General features: G+C 36.3%; 1 protein-coding gene and 1 pseudogene across 1 annotated transcript; both read left to right on the top strand.

The window, feature by feature from the left end:
* The first annotated feature begins 3,749 nt into the window (after positions 1-3,749).
* Positions 3,750-4,706, top strand: LOC133764483 (olfactory receptor 52N2). The gene has a single exon (XM_062198159.1). The coding sequence runs from the start codon at positions 3,750-3,752 to the stop codon at positions 4,704-4,706; it is 957 nt and encodes a 318-aa protein (XP_062054143.1).
* A 3,934-nt stretch (positions 4,707-8,640) lies between these two features.
* LOC133763782 (olfactory receptor 52E4-like) lies at positions 8,641-10,613 on the top strand (annotated as a pseudogene).
* The last annotated feature ends 10,962 nt before the right edge of the window (positions 10,614-21,575 follow it).

Raw genomic sequence — 21,575 nt, 5'->3', positions numbered from 1 at the left:
TATACCCACAGGAGCCAGAGATCGGAAGCTCTTTCCCAAGGACCACACAGGGAATCTCTGCTGCCCTCAGTGTGGGCTCAAATTCTCTTGCAGTCTCCCACTGGGTTGCCAAGTTAGATCCTAATCTCCTGTTATTCCACCCCTCCCCCCAGAGTCAGGTTTTTCTGCTAGGCTCAGGGCTAGTGCAGACCTGAGGTCGCCCTGCTTATGACGTATGTCCAAAATGGCGCCTGCTCTTTGTCTTGCTCGCCTTTGAGAGGTGAACAGAGAGAGAGAAACTTGTGTCTGTATCGGTCACTTTTTTTTATTTTTTTCCTCTCTCTCTTCTAGTTAGCCTGGTGAACTTTTCCCCACGGAGTTTCAAGCCTCGTTCCCTCTAGTCTCCTCTTTCTGCTTCCCTGCAGGTGTCTTGGGCTATTGAGGTTCAGCTCACCTCGCGTTCCAGTGCTGGTATGTTGAGTCTGCCGCTGGTGTCCCAAACTTGGGCTCCCACGCTCTCCACGCAGGTCCACTGTGAATCACTAGTTCCGGAAGAGTTTCCTCTGCTGTTTCTTCCCCTACTCTTCCTTGACCCTGCAGTATCTCCACTGTTATTAACCTGTGTGTTTCCGAACTATCAATGTGCTCACTTCCTATTCTGCCATCTTGCCGCTCTCCCTGTATTCACATAATTAACTTAATTTAACATTTTAATTTTATCTACCAAGTCTTTAGTGAATATGCCTATATGTGATACAAACCTAAAAGTCTTTCTTAATACTATAGAATTATGAACACCTGGGGTTATCAGTGTTTTATAATAATTAAAACAATGTTCAAATAATTGACTAGCTACAGTATTTTTTTTTTTGACCGGCAGAGTTAGACAGTGAGAGAGAGAGAGAGAGAAAGATCTTCCTTTTCCGTTGGTTCACCCCCCAAATGGCTGCTGCAGCTGGCGCGCTGCGCCGATCTGAAGCCAGGAGCCAGGTACTTCTCCTGGTCTCCCATGCAGGTGCAGGGCCCAAGGACCTGGGCCATCCTCCACTGCACTCCCGCGCCACAGCAGAGAGCTGGAGTGGAAGAGGAGCAACAGGGACAGAATCCGGCGCTCCAACCAGGACTAGAACCCGGGGTGCCGGAGCCGCAGGCGGAGGATTAGCCAAGTGAGCCGCGGCGCCGGCCAATACAGTATTAAAACATGTAAAAGAATATTCTGAGAAGTGTTTGAAAGCTCTGTTTAAAAGAATGATTGATGCATTCATTAAGTAGTTCCTGCTGAAAATAAATACTTTTATACTTTTAATACACTGCCCAATTAATGAGGCTAGTTATGAGATGTGACATATTTTAACACTAAACAATAAAGCTTTATCTTCCTATTGTTTTATTTATAGGACTCTTCAAAATATACTAAGTACATGATAAAATGTTCACAAAATAATACTGGAGAAAAAAATAATGTATACAACCCCATTTCATCTGAAATCTATGTCCTAAACAACCCAGAATATTGTAGAAAATAACTATAAAATGTCATGAAATCCTGAAAATATCTTGGAATGGTTATTCCTTTGTGTTGAGAACATAAGCAATTTCTAACTGTTTATTATACTTTTTATATGAGTTGCATATTTTCTTATTAAGGATCTATTTCTTTTGTAATAAAAGAAAAAATATTTATAAAAAATAATTTATCATCACCAGGCTTGGTAGCCACATTTCTCATTTAGGAGAAGGTATTATCTTTAATGTGTTTTTTTTTTCTTTTCAAAGTTAATAAATATATATCTATTACCACAAAGCCCAAAGTTCAGTCTCTTTCAGACAGAGCCCACTGTGACATCTAATTATGGAGACTCGATCATCCTGGGACATCTTGCTAATGATTCTCCAGGGAAACTAAATCCTATGTAAGAAGATTTCATTCCAAATTTCAAGTAACTTCTAAGGATTCTCAGTCATGTGTGGGGATTTGGTTGTACCTAGCATTGAGGTAAGTGGACAATTTTCAAAACACTATGTATTCTGAGAAAATGCAAAGGTATTGTTGGCTAAGAACACAAACCTTTGGAACAGGCAGAAAGTTAACAAAAAGTGACAGTACCGGGGCTAAAGTATATCTCTTTCCATTTCACTTCTTTAGGATTAATGGGTGGCTTCCATTGAGCATAGTCTCACTTTCCATTTCCTCATTTCATTGCAATATCCACATAAAGGAGAGTGAGCCCTGGACATTTTATTCTGCAAATTTCTCTGGTCCAGGTCTAGGAAATGATGTTCTGTACATATGCTGACGTTTCTGAAGAGTTGTTCTGAGAGTTCCCTTACAGGAAAGGGTCATTTATATGAGATCCATTTAGCTAGGAACCAGAGACGATAAGTCTCTGAAACGTGTCATACTTCTGTATCTCAGCATCTCCTTGGTGATGGTGATGTTTGTGTACTCTAGGCAGTAAAAGTGGATACAGTAGTGATTTCCAGAGTGCTTGCATTAAACTAATTTATGTCTTGTGGCTTCATAGCCGTGTAATATATGCCATCACACAGCAACTCTATTTAGTTCTGCAGGGTGGTAAAGTGTGTTGGATATTGGCTTTGCTGCAGGGGGTTTACTCCAGAACCTAAGGATCATTTTATTTTCATGTCAAAGAAATATTTTAATTATTTCAAAGTTTTTCTGAAACACCTCTAACTCTAAATCAAATTTAATTCTTTGTTTCCCCTACAAGAAGTAGTGATATGAAGTATAATTCTGTACTTTGTACTGATTATTTGTCCAGAAATTGAAGTAAACATAATATTTAAATAAAGCAGTACATCAGTAGTTTTTAAATCTCCATGGGCTTCTTGAGTGTAGATTTAGTACTAAGGATGGATAGGGAACTATTTTTTTTTTTAATGTGAGAAGAAAATAAAACCAAAAGGGAAGGATACTGTGTCTAACTGAATTCAAATCTTACATAAAATAGCTGCAAAAATTAAATTTTCTAATGATTTAGAAGCTAAATATTTTTTCTGTTTCTTGTCAAGAAATTGCTTTGAATTTCCACAGTGTGAAAAAGCATGGCCTGGACATTAGATGCAGTTTGAGTACCAGAAACACCAAATTCTTCATAACTAAAGCATGTCTCTAACAGTATAATTTATTGAGTATCTATAATATTTTATTTTGAGCATGCTATCTGGGACATTACTGGCAAACTTTACAGAGAGAATATAGCCTTTTTTTTTTTTTCATAATCCTCAAGGCAAATAAAAGTGCTTTTTAGTTACCATGAAAATTTGGAAGTTAAACCACTGATGAAGATTAGTCAGATTAGTATAATTTTATAAATGTCAGTGATTTCAGTGATGAGACTCAAATGCAACTAGCATGGGAAGAATCTGAGTGAAGAGAATAGAAATCACTCACTGGATGCTGAAAGTCAGTCTCAACCTTGCGTGTGCTTTGTAATGTGAGGGAGTGTAAGGGATATGCTAAGTAGAGGTATGGAAATTGAGAATGGTTACTTAGACAAAATTCACAGTGATGGTTACTTAGACTGCACTCACAATAACAGCTTTTAGATATGGTAGTTCAAAGTTTCTCTTGCTACAGTTGCAAAAAAAATCCCAGTTATCAAAATGAAGTGAATGTTCATGGCACTTGTGAATCATTTTCTCCAAATCAGTCTTTCTTATTTGTTCTCTAACCCTATTTCTCTCTTTCCTATTTAGAAAACAGTTGCTGTTAAGGACTGTAAAATGCTTTCCTCCTATCAGTCATTATGTTTAGGATCAACAGCTCCAGCCTGATTCCAGGATTCTTCATCTTGAATGGAGTTCCTGGGTTGGAAGACACACATGTCTGGATCTCTCTGCCCTTCTGCCTCATGTATATCATTGCTGTTGTGGGGAACTGTGGGCTCATTTACCTCATTGGCCATGAAGAGGCCCTGCATCGGCCTATGTACTACTTCCTGGCCCTGCTCTCATTTACTGATGTCACCTTGTGCACCACCACTGTACCCAATATGCTGTGCATATTCTGGTTCAACCTCAAGGAGATTAACGTTAATGCCTGCCTGGCCCAGATGTTTTTTGTCCATATGTTGACTGGGATGGAGTCTGGGGTGCTTATGTTAATGGCTTTGGATCGCTATGTGGCAATCTGCTACCCACTACGCTATGCCACCATACTGACAAACCCTGTCATTGCTAAAGCTGGCCTTGCCACTTTTTTGAGGAGTGTGATGCTCATCATCCCATTCATTTTCCTCACCAAACGCCTGCCCTATTGCCAGGGAAACTTCATTCCGCACACTTACTGTGACCACATGTCTGTGGCCAAGGTATCCTGTGGCAATGTTAGAATCAATGCTATTTATGGTCTGATGGTTGCTCTCCTGATTGGCGTGTTTGACATTTGTTGTATCTCTGTGTCTTACACTATGATCTTGAGGGCTGTGATAAGTTTGTCATCAGCAGAGGCTCGTCACAAAGCCTTCAGTACCTGCACGTCTCATATCTGTGCCATTGTAATCACGTATGTCCCTGCTTTTTTCACATTTTTCACTCATCGTTTTGGAGGGCACAATATCCCCCACCACATACACATCATTGTGGCCAACCTTTATCTTCTATTGCCTCCCACCATGAACCCAATTGTTTATGGAGTCAAGACCAAGCAGATTCAGGAAGCTGTAATCAAATTTTTACTTGGAGACAAGGTTGGCTCTACCTAAGACAAATTAATTATAGAATAGGATATATTGCTTGGGATAGAGAAGATAAGAGAGAAGAAATTCAGAAAATGTGTGATAGGATTGTATCAAAAAACATAAATCACTCTATGTAGATTTTCTGAAACTTTGCAAGTACATGTTTAAAAAAATGCTTCTTGTGAACAAAGATCTGCCAAAAGTATAGGATGCAGAATATTGAAGAAACAAGTCTAGTTATTTTAAAACTTTTGCTTCTCATAAGAGTTTATAGGTTCACATGCAGACCAAAAACGTAATGGAATGAGGAATGGCTTCAGTAATGTAGAGCAAGGATGTCCTCTACATGAAGGACAAATGTTACTCAAGTCCAGTACATTGTTGCTACTGGTTAACACTGACCCAGTGTTGCAATGTTTTTCAGTGTTTTTAAGACAAGTAATACTTAGATGTTTTGTGAACTTTACCAATGTTAATTGTTTCCTGAATGTCTTTTTAAATATCTTTTAATTCACTCAAGAATGTCTATGAGCTCCATTATTCCCGTGTCATCAGTTTAAAATGCACTCAAACATAAATCTGTCATCTTCCTATATATATATTTACATATATATACATGTACATACATATTAATTTTAGTATTATAGTCACATTTTTAATTTATAAAAGAGATATTGAGCTGACTGTGATATAGTCATTGGCCTTAGGATACTCAGAATCTAGCCAGTGATACATGAGCCAAAATATGTATGAGAAAAAGAAGAAAGATAAAGAAAGCATGCTGTGAGAGGGAAAAAAGATGGGAGGGAAGAGTTGAGGAAAATATAACATGAGTTTTTTTATTTAGTCCCAAATTTAAATCTTTTAATTTTTAGAGACTAGACTTGGACAGGCTATTTAATCTTCTTCAATTTCAGCTTCTATGTAGTTTTCAAATGTGGGATATGAAACTTACAGAAAAAGTACCTCTGTGCCTAAATGTTCTAAGGAAAATAAAAGCATGTATTATATTTCTGACGCATACTAATTACCTAATAAACTGCATTTGGTGTTATATTTAAGAGATACTAGTTTCAACTCTGATTTATTACAAACTTTCTAGTTTGAGGAAACCCTTTCCATTTGTACAGGCAGTAGAGGATCAGTTTAATGTGTTTATTCTTTCATCAAGGCATTTTATGACAAGCCCACAGCCAGCATCCTATTACATCGGGAAAAACTGTAAGTATTCCCCCTAAGATCTGGAACCAGACAAGGATGCCACTCTCACCACTGCTATTTAACATAGTACTAGAAATTTTAGCCAAAGCCATTAAGCAAGCAAAAGAGATCAAAGAAATACTAATTGGAAAGGAGAAAATCAAACTATTTCTATTTGCAGATGACATGATCCTTTATATAGGGAATCCAAAAAAACTCCAATGAGAGACCATCAGAACTCATAAAAGAGTTTGGTAAAGTGGCAGAATATAAAATCAACATGGAAAAATCATAGCCATTGTATACACAGACAATGTCATGGCTGAGAAAGAACACTTAAGCTCAGTCCCATTCACAATATCTCCAAAAAGAATCAAATAAATAAGAATAAATATTTTTTGACAGGCAGAGTTAGACAGTAAGAGAGACAGAGACAGAGAAAAAGGTCTTCCTTCCATTGGTTCACCCCCCAAATGGCAGCCATGGCCAGTGTGCTGCACCAATCTGAAGCCAGGAGCCAGGTGTTCCTCCTAGTCTCCCATGCAGGTGCAGGGCCCAAGCACTTGGGCCATCCTTCACTGCCTTCCTGGGCCACAGCAGAGAGCTGGACTGGAAGAGGAGCAACCGGGATAGAACTAGCACCCCAACCAGGACTAGAACCCGGGGTGCAGGCACCACAGGCAGAGCATTAGCCTAGTGAGCCACAGCACTGGCTCATAAGAATAAATTTAACCATGGGTGTCAAAGATCTCTGTGGTGAAAATTACAAAACACTAAAGAAAGACATAGAAGACATTAAAAACAGAAAACCCTCCCCATTCAAGGATAGGAAGAATCAACATCATCAACATATTCATACTACCAAAAGCAATGTACAGGTTCAGTGTGATCCCAATCAAAATGACAACAACATTCATTGCAGATCTAGAATAAATGATGCTAGAATTCATATGGAAACACAAGAGATGTTGACTAGGTAAAGCAATAGTATACAACAAAAACAAAGCCAGAGGCATCACAATACCTGATTTCAAGACATACTACAGTGCAATTATCTTGAAACAGCCTGGTACTTGTACAATAACAGATTTGTAGACCAATGAAACAGAATAGAAACAACAAAAATTAATCCATGCATCTACAACCAATATAGTCTCTTTACCAAATGGTGCTGGGGAAAATGGATCTATACATGCTGAAGTATGAAACTAGACCCCTACCTCATACCTTACACAAAAATCCAATTAAAATGGGTCAAAGATATAAATCTACATCCTGATACCATCAAATCATTAGAGAACATTGAGAAAACTTTGAAAGACATTGGCAAAGGCAAAGACTTATTGGAAAAGATGTCTTCTTGAAAAGACCCCAACAATCAGCAAAGTAAAGAGGCAACTGACAGAATGGGAGTAAATATTTGCAAACTATGCAAAGAATAAAAGATTAATATCAAAATCTATAAAGAGCTCAAGAAACCCAAAAGCTGCAAAACAAACAATCTAGTAAAGAAATGGGCAAAGGACTTGAATGGTCATTTTTCCATGAGAAGAAATTCAAATGTCAAATAGAAACTTGAAAAAATGCCCATGATCACTAGCCATCAGGGGAAAGCAAATCAAAACCACAAAGAGGTTTCACCTCACTTCAGTTAGAATGGCTCTCATACAGAAACTAGTGAACAACAAATGCTGGCAAGGATGTGGGGAAAAAGGTATCCTAATCCACTGTTGGTGGGAATGTAAACTGGTTCAGCCACTGTGGAAGTCAGTATGGAGATACCTCAGAAATCTGAATACAGACCTACCTTATGATCTAGCAATCCCACTCCTGGGAATTAAGCCAAACCAAAAGTAATCCATATGTGAGTTATCTGTACCTCCCCCCCTTGATCATTGCAGCACAATTTACGATAATTAAGATATGAAATCAACCCAGACGTACATCAACTCTTGATTGGATAAAGAAATTCTGGTATATATACACTATGGAGTACTACCCAGTTGTTAAAAAAAATAAATAAATGAAATCCTGTCTTTCGCAGAAAGATGCTCCCAACTGGAAACCATTATGCTGAGTGAAATAAGCCAGTCTCAAAAACCAGGTATCATATGATTTCTATGATCAGAGCTAATGAATAAAGTACCTGAAATATAATATATTGAAGTGAAACAGACATTTTGACAATCGAAGATGGTTTGTAGCCCTTGTCTCTTTTGTTGAGGAACAGTGTTTTGTTTTGCTTTGTGTTGTTTTCTCTACATACTATTTGTTGAACTCTTTTACTTAGGGTGAGGTTAGCTATATGAGCATTAAGATTCTAAAAAGAAGATCGTTCAGTACCATATTACAAGCAATGGAATTGGCATTATTTTTATGCTTGTTGTTTTTCCAGGCTATATCATTTATAACTACATTATCTTGTTTTTTTAAGTTATAAATCAAGGCCAACATCTTTGAAAAGTTTAATACTGCTGAGTCAAAAATGAAGCTCAGTGATTAATGTCCAGGGGGTGGTCAGAGTGGAGACGAATGATGGGACGTAGTAGCCAGAGATCCCATGGTGCAGAAATACTCTCACAGGAGGATTAACAATTTTTTCTCAGGAAGAGGCATCTTCTAGGCCTCAGGGATTAACAGTCCTATGGACACCAGCTGGGAGTGGGAAGCCTGCTGCAACATAAATACAAACTTTACTTTGAAGAGCTGACAAACAGAATAAGTCAGAAGGGGAGATACTGCCCTAGTCTGATCCTACATGGAGCCACAGGTTGTGGGTAAGACAGGTGATGCTGCTTAGAGTTGGGATCTGAGAGGGAGGCACTGAAAATGCAGGGCAGGGTGTCTGAGAAACAGTGACGCCCGAAGCACCTGAAATCATGCTGGTGCTTCAAGGAAGGGAGCTTCAGACGACACTGCAGAGGCACCGGTTAGTGTAGCTTTAATGGGGTTGATAGGGATAACGTCTCCACTTTGTCCCTTCTTAATTTCAGTTTCCTAAAAGCAAAGATCAAAGAATGTTTGAATCTTTTTCTCTTCATACTTTTTAGAGTAAATGTCTATGAATGTCTATAGAAAGTTGGAGAAAACACTTGGAAATACACTTCCCTGATCTGTCCATCTTATGTAAGTCATTAGCTGAGAAGCTCCAGAAACCCCCAAGTAGAAGTACCTCTAACTCTGACCTAGCACACCAGTCATCTCACAGGGAAGAAAATGAAACAGACAGCAAGGGCTTGACCTCCTGCCTTCCTACTCTCAAACATGCTGACCCCAAAAAGATTGTGTTTACCATATTTCCTAAAGCCCTTCTTCCATAGCTTTATTATAAAGAGCAACTGCCATCACTTTCATTTCATGTTCAACATTGCTAGATTCTTTCTAGATTGCTAATTGAAACATCATTCTATGTCTTAAATATATTTAATGTCCATTATATTGCCTTCATTTATCTGCTCAAGTCTCACTTTGTCACAGAGAATTTCCCTCATGTCATATTATTCATATACACACATACATATTTAATGTATGAGTCTATCTGCATGTGTGTTTGTTTATTCTGTAATTGTCTATCTCATCCTAAAAATAATAGTATTATGAAACAGAAGATTTAGTCTGATTTGTATTCTATGCTTTATCAGAATTAGCATTGGCAGATATTTGAATGAATCCTTATTTCAATAAGTAATAAAATATCTTTCATAATTTTCTGGTTACCTCTCAAAATTTGTATATTTTTATTTGATGTTGTTTGAGCTTTTCAGTGCTTTGATAGTTTGTTTTCTTCCAGATTACAAAAGAACAGAGAGGAGGTGATCTCAAACGACACCAAGTTTCACCCCTCCTCTTTCCTTCTGTTGGGCATTCCAGGCCTTGAAGAGATGCACATTTGGATTGGATTTCCTTTTTGTTTTATATATTTGATTGCTCTTGTGGGGAATTTCACTATCTTGTTTGTGATCAAGACTGAACAGTCTTCACCAGCCCATGTTTTACTTCTTGGCTATGTTGGCCTCCATTGATCTGGGCCTATCTACATCCACCATTCCCAAGATGCTGGGAATATTCTGGTTTAATTTAAGAGAGATTAGTTTTGGGAGCTGTGTTACCCATATATTCACAGCCATGGAGACTGTCGTGTTGGTTGCAATGGCCTTTGATCGCTATGTCGCCATCTGCAACCCTCTACAGTATAGTCTGATTCTCACTAACAGAACCATCAGTCTCATCCTCGTGGTGGTGTTTGGTGTTAATTTCATTTTGGTTATCCCTCTGGTGTTTCTCATCTTGAGGCTTCCCTTCTGTGGTCACCATATAATCCCACACACATATTGTGAGCACATGGGAATTGCTCGGTTGGCCTGTGCTAATATAAAGGTCAACATGATATTTGGATTAGTTCTTATTTCAATGGCACTTGTTGATGTGGTTCTGATTGCCATTTCCTATGTGAGAATACTCCAAGCTGTCTTCTGCCTTCCTTCCTGGGATGCCAGACTCAAGGCACTGAATACGTGTGGATCACACATCTGTGTCATCCTTGTCTTCTTCACTCCAGCTTTTTTCTCCTTTATGACCCACTGGTTTGGGGAGAAAGTTCCCATATATATTCACATTCTCATGGCCAACCTATATGTGGTTGTTCCTCCTGCCCTTAATCCTATCATATATGGAGTGAGGACTAAGCAGATTCGGGAAAAGGTTTCAAGTATCTTTTTGGAAAAAGAATGATTTAAATGAGAGCTATACAACCTAATCTAAGAAAAAAGGATTGTATTTTTCAACTACAGAATCTTTCAGCTGAAAAGTTTCTGACTTTAGCATTATCACATTCATAATGTATTTAAATATCCAATTCAGAGTATATAATATGAATGACAAAAAAAATCACCAGGAAAACTTACAGAATACCTAAGGTTTGAAAAAGTTGCTTAAAGGGCTTTGTTGGATTTGCTTTCCTATTTAACCTTTATAGAACAGATCTGATAGACAAGATCACATGGAAAAAGATGTTTCTTTTCTTTTTCAAACAGTTAACTCTGTAGATTCATTATCAACAGACATCACCTTTTAAAATTTATTTATTTATTTTCATTTATTTGAAAGAGAAAGAGAGAGGGAGAGAGAGAGAAGAAGAGAGAGAGAGAAGGAGAGAGAGAGACAGAGAGAGAGAGAAAGGGGAGAGATAGAGAGAGAGAGAGAGAGAGAGAGAGAGAATCTTCCATCTTTTGAGTGACTCCCCAAACATCCACAACAATCACAGCTAGCTGGGCCATGATGAAGCCTGGAAACTGGAACTCCATCCAGGTTTCTCAGATTGGTGGCAGGGACCCAAGTACTTGAGTCATTATCTGCTGTCACCCAAGGTGAATTTTGGTAGGAAGCTGGATTGGAAGTGAAACTGGATTGGAAATGGAGCTGGTATTTATACCAGACACTGATGTAGGATGCAGATGTCCCAAACAGCAACAACCACTACATCAAACATCAATTCTTACTTAACTCTTTTCATACAGAATTTTTATTGATACTCTATTGTATATCACAAATGGATATAAATTCTGGAAAAAATAAAAATAAAAAGATATGTGACATTTTAAGGACTCAAAGGAGCAAAATTTGAGAAAATTTCCTTACAATTCTGTGTGGAATCTCTTTGGGCACACTGCATCTATGGAGTTCTTCCCATTAGTATGCTATTGAAAGTTAAGTATACTGCTGTCTGTAGATGTCTGTGTATGCAATGCTCACACACACTAGAGAGCGCGAGAGTGGGGGGGGAGGGAGGGAGGGAGAGAGAGGGAGAAGGAGGAGGAGGAGGAGAAGGAGAAAAGGAGGAGGAGGGGAAGAGGAAGAGGGAGAGGGAAAAAAAGAAGGAGGAGGAGGAGGGGAGGAGGGGGAAAGAGGAGGGAGAAGAGGAAATGGGGGAGGAGGAGGAACAAGAAGAAGAAGAGGGGGATGGGGATAAGGGAGAAAGCAACTGACAACTTCAGAGAAGCATCAGCATGGTAGGAAATTGAAGGTGCACAGGAATGGACATCCTTAAATGAGTGAATTCCAATACATATAAATTGCATTCTCAATGGTCAAATCTAATGCTTTAGAAAACTATTAATCTCAGATTCACAAACTTCAGTTATTTGTTGATTATGCTAATGATCTTGCAATGCCCAGCCCTTTTCAACTTGTACTGTTTCCTTGTGGTTTTTCAGACAAATCTCAGTATTCTACCTATTTTTTACATATTTTGTCAATGGTTTATGCTTGATTAGTGTTTTCCTTATTTTATCTTGTTACATAGCAAGTACTTAACAATTAGATTTTTAATGTTTTTAAAAACTCAGATTTAAAATCCATATGGTAAAGTGGGTTTGACAGATTTATTTAAATGTATGATTATAAATAATGCAAAGTCTTACACTTTGAAATATCTTTCTTAAAATTTCCTAAATCTTATTCTGGTGACTGGGACTACCCACCTACCTATCCCCAAACTCAAGGCACTCTATCCTTCAAGGCTCTCCCTTCAAGACACTCCCTAATCTCTACTTGCACTCATATAATTGAATATATGCTCCACAGAGCTCCAGAACTATGAAATCATCCACGTGCCTTTTGGCTGCTCACAATTCTATGATAGTGGCCTAAAGAGCAAGTTCATGCCATTGAGGGGTACAGTATTTATTTCATAGACTTTTATGTGTTTGGGCTAGTTTGGGCTGCCCAAAGAATGCTCTGGGGTGATTTGAATTGTTTATATTGAAACACAACTGTCAAAGAATGTTCGCGCAGGGATCTGTACAACTTATGGGCCTAAACTTAAACCTATCCAGAGGTTGAGAATCTTTTTTCTGCCAAGGGTCATTAGGATATTTATAACATCATTCACCGGCCATACAAAATTATCAACTTAGAAATTAGCCTGCTATAAATTTACTGAAATTTGAGTAGTGCTTGCTGTTGCCTTGGCAGGACCAGTCAAATGATTTCATGGGCTTCATAAAGTCTATGTACTGGACATTCCCCACCCCTGTGTACTAGATCAAAATATGTGGAACTACCATCAGCCCAGAACTGGTCCTCATGTCCTACCAGTCAATACTTTTTCAGAATTTATTTTTTTATGATTCTCTTACTATAGATTGGTTTGTTAATTTTATATTAATTACGTTATATTATATATATTTTGTAATGGCTTTTTTAACTCAAAAATATGCCTGTAAGATTCACTGATGTGATTGCATATCATTGTAGTTTGTTACTTTTCATTTTGTACAAGATTCCTTCGTATAAATATACTTAAGCTAATTCACTATTTTGTATAGACATTTTATTTTAGCTAGGTTTTTACTGTGTTTATGAATAAAGTGTTTATGAATATTTCTATACTTGTTGCTTGGGAAACATTTTCAGTGAATACCTCCTGGGAATATGGTTGCTAGGGGATAGGAAAAATACAATTTTAGCCTTTATAGAAAAAGCTAATCAATTTTCCAAAATCATGTACCATTTATATGTCCATTAGTTATATCTGAGCATTCCAGCTGCTGCCATCATTACCAGAATTATTATTTTCATCTGTGTGTGAGGGGGTATTTATCTGATGTTATTATGCTGCTAAGGAACACTATCATGCTGTTTTAAAATGTATTTCTATAATCATTAGAGTAATGAAAATTATGTATATTGGTCATTTTTATGCCCTCTTTACTATAACACTTTTTCCAGTTTGTTTCTATTTCTTTTCATTTGGGTTATCCATGTTTTTTATATAAACTTATAAAAGTTATTTTATATTCCACAGATGAGTTCTTTGATATTTGCCCAGCAAATATTTTCTCAAGTTGTATGGATTACCTGTTCACTAATTATACTTTCAAATAATCAAGATTTCACTTTCAATGAAGTCCAGTAATCAGTATTTCCCATGAAAATAAATACTCTGTATCCTGTTGAAGAAATCTTTTCCTAATCAAGTGCCATGAAGATACTCTCCTATATTACCTTCAACATTTTTTATTACTTTACATTTACATTTAGGCCTATATTACGTTGGAATTGGTTTTAGTTTCTGGTGTGTGGTTTCCCTTTTTTCAACAAGTAATGAACCCCTTTTTTAAACTATAAATACATTGCGTTATGTGGGGTGGAGGGGATAAGTACTCCCTATGTATAAGAGTATCATTCACTGTACATGATCATCAGTACTTGGAATCTCAAGGTCATTTAGATTTTAATGCTATCTCATCTATTTGACATTATTACCATTTTCTTATGGAAGTGCCTGTTCAAATCCTTTTTGCCTTTTTTCATTCAGTTACTTTTTTGTATTATTGACTTTGGAGTATATTTTAATGTCTTAAGATTTTTTAATTTACAATAATTGTGTATGTGTTTGAAATGAATATATATGAATTCAAACCCTTGTCTCACATCAATTATAAAATGTAGTTCAAATAGATTCAAAATTTAAATGTAAGATCTGACACCATAAAACTTATATAAAAAAAGAAAAAGTTCCTTGACATTGCTCTTAACAACAAATCTTTTCATATTACATCAGAATCACAGGCAACAAAACAAAGAATAAACCAATAGGACCGCACAAAACTAAGTTTTTTGCATAGCAAATAAGTCAGAAAAATGAAAAGGAAACCTATGGGATAGGAGAAATATTTGCAACTAGATTTATATACACGATACAGGATATATGAGGAATTCACACAATAACCAGCAAAAAAAATTAACCCAATTTAAAAATTGGCAAAAGATTCAAAAAGACACCGTTCCAAAGACATATGACATCAGAGAAATATGAATAACAATGATGAGATATTGCTTCACACCAGTCAGGTTGGCTATACTTAAATCAAACACAAAAAACAACAAGAAATAGCAAGTGTTGGTGAAGGTCAGGAGAAAAGGAAATGCTTGTACATTTTAGTAGCAAGGTAAACTGGTTCAACCATTGTGGAAAACCATATGAAGATTCTTCAGAAAATTAGAGGTAACATAAAATCCAGCGTTCTCACTTCTGGGTACATACTCAAAGGAAATGAAATCAGTGTCCCAGAGATGTCTGCATCCCCAGCTTCACTGTAGCATTATCCACTGAAGCCAAGACACAGAAAGAACCTCAATGTTCATTAACAAATGAATAGATTTTAAAACTGTGGTGTAGGGGCAGGTATTGTGGCACAGGGGGTTAAGCCACCATTTGGGACACCCACATCTATACTGGTTACATGGTTTGAATCCCAGATACCCTGCTTTTGATATAGCTTCCTGTTAACATGTTGGGAAGTAGCAGACTGTAACCAGAGTGCTTGGATGCCTGTACCGCACGTAGAAGACCAAGCCAGAGTTCTTGACTCATCTTGGCTCAATCCCAAATGTTGCAGGCATTTGAGAGAGGAACCAGAAGATGGAAAATCTCTCTCTCTCTATCCTCCCCCATCTCCCTCTTTTTCTGTGTCACTTTGACTTTAAAATAAATAAATCTTTAAAAAACTATTATTTATTATGGAATATTGAGTCATAAAAGAAGGAAATCCTTCATTTTTGACAACATGTATGAACATAGAAGATATTTTACCAAGTGAAACATGTCAGGCATGGATATTGTATGATCTCACTTATATGTGGAATCTAAAACTCACACCCATAGTAGCAGAAAGTAGAATAGTCATTACTAGGGAATGGGAGCTATCATTCAAAGAGCAAAAGCTTCAAGCCATGAGTAAGTTCTGGGGATAAATGTACAGCATGGATATTTATGGATATGTTCATCACTTTAATTGAGTAACGATGTAAACATACAGCAAACCATCATGTGCAGACTTTGAATATTTATATCATCTTTATTTGATAAGTACTTTAAAACATAAAATAATAATTAACTCATCAATTAAGAAGCAGAACAGCTAATTTCAATGTGATATCTCTAAGATATCTTTGCTGTTTCCACAACAGCACCTATATTGTCTATTGTCTAATTCTCTACCTTAACTATATAAACTATATAACTATATAAACTATATAAACGGCAGAGCAGCAGTAAAGAACAGATTCGCAAGGCCTTCTACCTAAAGCCATCTCTCTTCAAAACCAGATCAGGTTAGCTGTCTTTCTTCTCTTTTCAAATAAAATCATTTTTTTTAGATTATATTCTTTTTGGTTTTTGATTTGTCAAACCAACAGTTAAGAATGTTATGCTACTCTAGTTATATGATCTGTGGTTACTTTAAAATCACATATATATAGGGTCAAATGGCCATTTTTCCATTCAAATATTGTTTATAGCCATTTTCTCTATTCCCATTCCCACTAAACTAGGGTCTCTTGCTTTTTACTTGGTAAATTTCTTACTTTGTGAAGTACTAAGCCCTTTTACTGTAATGTAAATTTGAAATGGGTTCTCTCAAAAAAAAGGTGGGGGGGGCGGGGGGAGAAGGAAGGAAAGTGGGAGAGAAACAGGGGGAGGGAAATTTGTTGACAAGAATAGCATACCACCTCAAGTCTTGCCTACAGAAACAAAACAAAGAAACTCAGAACCAAAAATGCATCCACTTTACTCACTTCAAGACCTATATAAATGTAAATTGCTTTCTGTGATTTTTTTCTTTAAAAAGTTTTCAGTTTTTTTAACTTTTTATTTTTTTAACTTTTTATTTTTTTAAATAAACTGTGCTACCATTTCTGTAAACAACTGATAAGCCAGTTTCAGGATCCCTGCCCTGGCAGCATAGGAATCAGTGCCTTCCCTTCCTGCCTCTAGTCTGCTCACCGCCCTGAGGCTCTGAGCTGACAGAAAGGTTGCAGCCCAGGGAGGAGTCGTGGATGCCTGACCTGTGCTGGTGGGCAACAGGGCCAGGGACTTTTGAGAAAGCAGAGGGGAAGACCAGCTTACTATGAAACCCTCTTAAAAATATCCGTGCATGGTCATAGGTGTAAGTATATATAGGTAAAAGCATAGCCACAAGAGGTGATGAATGTGAATGCGTGTTTTCTATTTATGTTGTTTCCATACTCTCACATTTCCTCTATCTCTCATACCAGTTTGGCATGAGTTCTTTCTCCACCTCTCTTGCAACTTCTTATATATTTATTTATTTATTTATTTAATAAATGTAAATTTATCTTAATCATGATAACTTACCTTGGTCTTTAAATCTCTAAGAAATATCCCTAGGCATACCCTTGGGCCACACTAATTTTTAGGTTGAATATACTGTATTTGTATTTTTTCTTTTAACCTTGCTTCCCCTGGAATGGGGATCATATTTTCTTCCTATCTGTAGGTTGCAACTTTCTTCTTGATTGTTTCCTTTACTCTGCAGGTTTGTTTTTAAGTTTGATGTAATTTTGTTTCTCTATTTTTGCTTTTGTTTTCTGTCTTTTTAAGTTATATCCAAAAAAAAACTTGCTAAGACCAATGTCAAGAATCTTCTTGCCGGGGCTGACGCTGTGGCTCACTTGGCTAATCCTCTGCCTGCGGCATCAGCATCCCATATGGGCACTGGGTTCTAGTCTCAGCTGCTCCTCTTCCAGTCCAGCTCTCTGCTGTGGCCTGGGAAGGCAATGGAGGATGGCCCAAGTGCTTGTGCCCCTGCACCCGCATGGGAGACCAGCAGGAGGCACCTGGCTCTTGGCTTCGGATCGGTGTAGCGCCAGCCATAGTGGTCATTTGTGGGGGTGAACCAACGGAAGGAAGACCTTTGTCTCTCTCTCTCATTGTCTAACTCTGTCAATAATTAAAAAAAATAACTTCTTGCCTATTTTGCTTCTAAGAGTTTTACAGTTTCTTTTATCAGTGTTATATATTTTCAATGAAAAAAATCTTTATGTAATAAGCTTTCAACTTGAAAATAACAAATTTCTAGATAAACAAATTCACCAAAAAGATTTTAACAACAGGAAACTTGTAAAATCTGTAGTGTTCTGGATATTAAAGAAATTGAATATATAAATAAGAACAAAATCCAAAGAAATACCCATGACAATGTATTTCACTAACTTAGTTTTTCAAATACAATAAAGGAAAAAATAAAACTAGTCTCACAATTTTCCACAAGATAGGCAAAAGGGCAATTTTTATTAGATAGTACAACCCCTTTTATGAGACTTGTACAACTGATATAAAAACCCAAAAAACATGGTATAATAAAGGAAAATTACTTTAATGAATGTAGATTAAAAAATCCTAATTGAAACAGTAGTAAGTTAAATCTAGTGATATTTTAAGTATTCTGAGTATTTTAGGTATTATAAGTATTCAGTAATATCCCAAGAGTTACATTTGATTCATTTTCATAATCATTTAAGATCCAGCACAGTATGGAAATAAAGTTTCAAAGTTTATCTCAATATTTCTGGAGAAAACACTTGATAAAAATTAGCATCATATTGTGTTAAAAACTTGAAAACTGGAAATAAATGGATCTTGTTTTAACTGATACAGAGTCCCTAGAAAAATTGTAGTATTTATCAAGATTGAACAATATTGGTTTTTGTTTTCAAAATTGGGAGCAAGTCAGGAACAGTCATGTTCACTCTTTTACTCTAAATTGTACTAGAGACCCCAGCTCCTGCCAAAAGACGAAGGTGAATGAGATACAAATTATAAAGTAAGAGAGTTTGAAAGAAGAAATATTAGTCATTATCATATTTGAGATAATTGTTCATGTAATTAAAAAATCTGCCAATAAATTATTACAATTAATTGAATCTCTTTATGCAAAATAAATATACAAAGATCAATTATACATTGATATAGCTGTAACAAATATGTAATATAAATATTTTCTTAACTTTTATTTAATGAATATAAATTTCCAGTGTACAGCTTATGGATTACAATGGCTTCCCCATCCCATAACTTCCCTCCCACCCGCAACCCTCCCCTCTCCCGCTCCCTCTCCCCTTCCATTTGCATCAAGATTCATTTTCAATTCTCTTTATATACAGAAGATCAATTTAGTATAAAGGTTTCAACAGTTTGCACCCACATAGAAACACAAAGTGAAACATACTGTTTGAGTACTAGTTATAGCATCAAATCAAAATGTACAGCACATTAAGGACAGAGATCCCACATGAGGAGCAAGTGCACAGTGGCTCCTGTTGTTGACCCAACAAATTGACACTCTAGTTTATGGCGCCAGTAACCACCCTAGGCTGTCGTCATGAGTTGCCAAGGCTATGGAAGCCTTCCAAGTTTGCCGACTCTGATCATATTTAGACAAGGTCATAAAAGACAGAGTGAGGATAGAAAAAAACACTAGCAAGCCAAATGCAATAGCATATTAAAGGAATATACTCATACATCATGACCAAGCATGTCGTATCTATTGATCACAAGGGTGACTCAACATAGAAGAACCAATAATTGCAATACACTTTACTAGAATGAAAAGGGGAAAGTTGTCCACTCAACTTACATCAGAAAAGTATTTAACAAAGTTCAGCACCCTTTTGTGATAAAAGCACTCAACAAATTAACAAATAAAAGGAAATTTCTTTATGTAAAGGGCAATTATGAAAAACCCACAGTTCCCAACACTCTTAAGTAGTCAAAGAATTTTAAACTGAAAAGCAAAATTAGGATTTACATTTCCTTACTTAAAAAACTTATTATAAAACTAAGGTTTAAAAACACTTGGTACTGGAACAAAATAGACATATAAATCAATGGAGTAGAATTAAGAGATGAAAAATAAACCCATATGTGTTAGTCAATTGATTTTTTTGTATTATCATTCAGTGGAGGAAAATGGTCTCTTCAACAAATGATGCACAGACATTTGGAAAAGAATAAAATGGGTACTTAACTCACTCTAAATACAAAATTAAGTTAAAGTGGATTAAAAACATAAATATAGCTAAATCAATAAGACCCTTATTAGAATAAATCATAGGGTTAAACCTTCATGACCTCAGTTTTGGTTTATTACATGGGACAATGAAAACAAATCAATTCAGAAAACAAATAAATTTGAATTAATAATTTTTGTGAATCAACACTACTAAAAGTATAAAAACAATTCATAGAATGGAAGAATTCTGGAAAATGATCTGGCAAGGATCTAGTATGCAGAATACACAATGAAGAATTCCTACAACCCCAAAATGTAAAAACCAACAACTCAGTAAGGAAAATGGGTGGCTTCAATTGCCATTTCTCTAAAGGATATATACAACTCGTCTATATTCCCCTGAAAGCCCATGAAGAGATGCTCAACATCATGAGTCATTAGGAAACTTTAAATTGAAAACAAAAAGAGTCCATTCTGTTCTGTTGCTTCTCCACTGAAAATTTCTCAATGAGTCCCCTGTAAAAGTGGTCCTTTCTTTTTTTTTTTTTTCTGCTGTCTTTCTGTGGCTGAGGTCAGCATGCCTTCTAACTATTCAAAATGGCTATTATCCAAAAGAAAGAGGGCAAGAAATACTGGCAAGAATATGGAGAAAGGGGAACTATTAGACTATTGGTAGGAATGCAAAATTATTGCAACCACTTTGGAAAAAAGTATAGAGATTTGTTAAAAAAAAAAAAAAAAAAAAAAAAAAAAAAAAAAAAAAAAAAAAAAAAACTAGGACTAGGCATACAATATAATCCAGCAACTCTACTACTGGATATATACCCAAAAGATATGAACACCTTGTATCAAAGAGATACCTGTACCAAGATATTAACAGAAGCACTGTTCACAATAGTCAAAACATGGAATCAACCAAGGTGTCCATAATCAGATGAATGGATAAAGAAAATGGTTGAATATTATTTAGCTATAAAAAAGAATGAAATCCTATCATCTGCATTAAAATGGTTGCAGCTGAAGGACATCATGTTGAGTGAAATAAACTGGACACAAAAGGACAAATATCACATGTTCTTCCTTATGTAGGGTAGCTAAAAATTTTTTTAAAAATCAAAAATAATAACTAAAGAAGAAATGCTTGTGCAGATCAGTATTGCTGCAAATTAGTTTTGTCAAGCATTGTTTTATATCTTTGTCAAATTGTTAAGAATTATACAATACTACAGTTTTAATGACCTGTGATTATTTTGAAATTTACTGTATATGAGTGAAGTTAATCTTTTCATTTGATTATCATTCATATGATTTTCCCTATGAACCATGATGTTTTTACTTTTTACTTGTTGAGCTCTCAATTAAGTGGAGCATTAAGCCTTTGACTATAATGTGAATTAAAAATAAGTTATCTTAAAAACAAAAGAAAAAGGAAAAAAAGAGACCTCACATGATACACACTATAATGGCTATACTTTATAAAAATGGAAAATAAATGTCAAAGAGGCTATGAGAAATCAGAACACTCATAAATTGCTGGGAAGAATGTATATTTATAGGGATCATGCTTGGTTCTGTGGTTAAGACTAGGAACACTTGGGTTGGTATAAAACTGTGTTTCTGATCTGGCTAACTGCTAACACACACTGTGAGGAAGAAGATGATGGCTTAAATACATGGACCCCTGCCTCCCATGTGGGAGACTTAGACGGAACTCTGTGCTCCTGGCTTCAGCCTGGCCCAGCCTGAGATATTGCAGATATTTGGGAAGTGAACAAGCAGATGGGAGTTATTTTTCTGTCTGTCTCTCTGTCTCCTTCTCTGTCACTATGCCTTTAAAATAAGTTTCAAAAAATTTAACAAGAGTGTCAATGTGTGTAAT

Source organism: Lepus europaeus, chromosome 7, assembly GCF_033115175.1.
Source record: "Lepus europaeus isolate LE1 chromosome 7, mLepTim1.pri, whole genome shotgun sequence".
Classification (NCBI taxonomy): Eukaryota; Metazoa; Chordata; class Mammalia; order Lagomorpha; family Leporidae; genus Lepus; species Lepus europaeus.
This window is presented reverse-complemented; position numbering and strand designations above follow the sequence as displayed.

Bases quoted from the DNA above. Each gene is read 5' to 3' on its own strand.
- LOC133764483 (XM_062198159.1), top strand. From the start codon at position 3,750: ATGTTTAGGATCAACAGCTCCAGCCTGATTCCAGGATTCTTCATCTTG.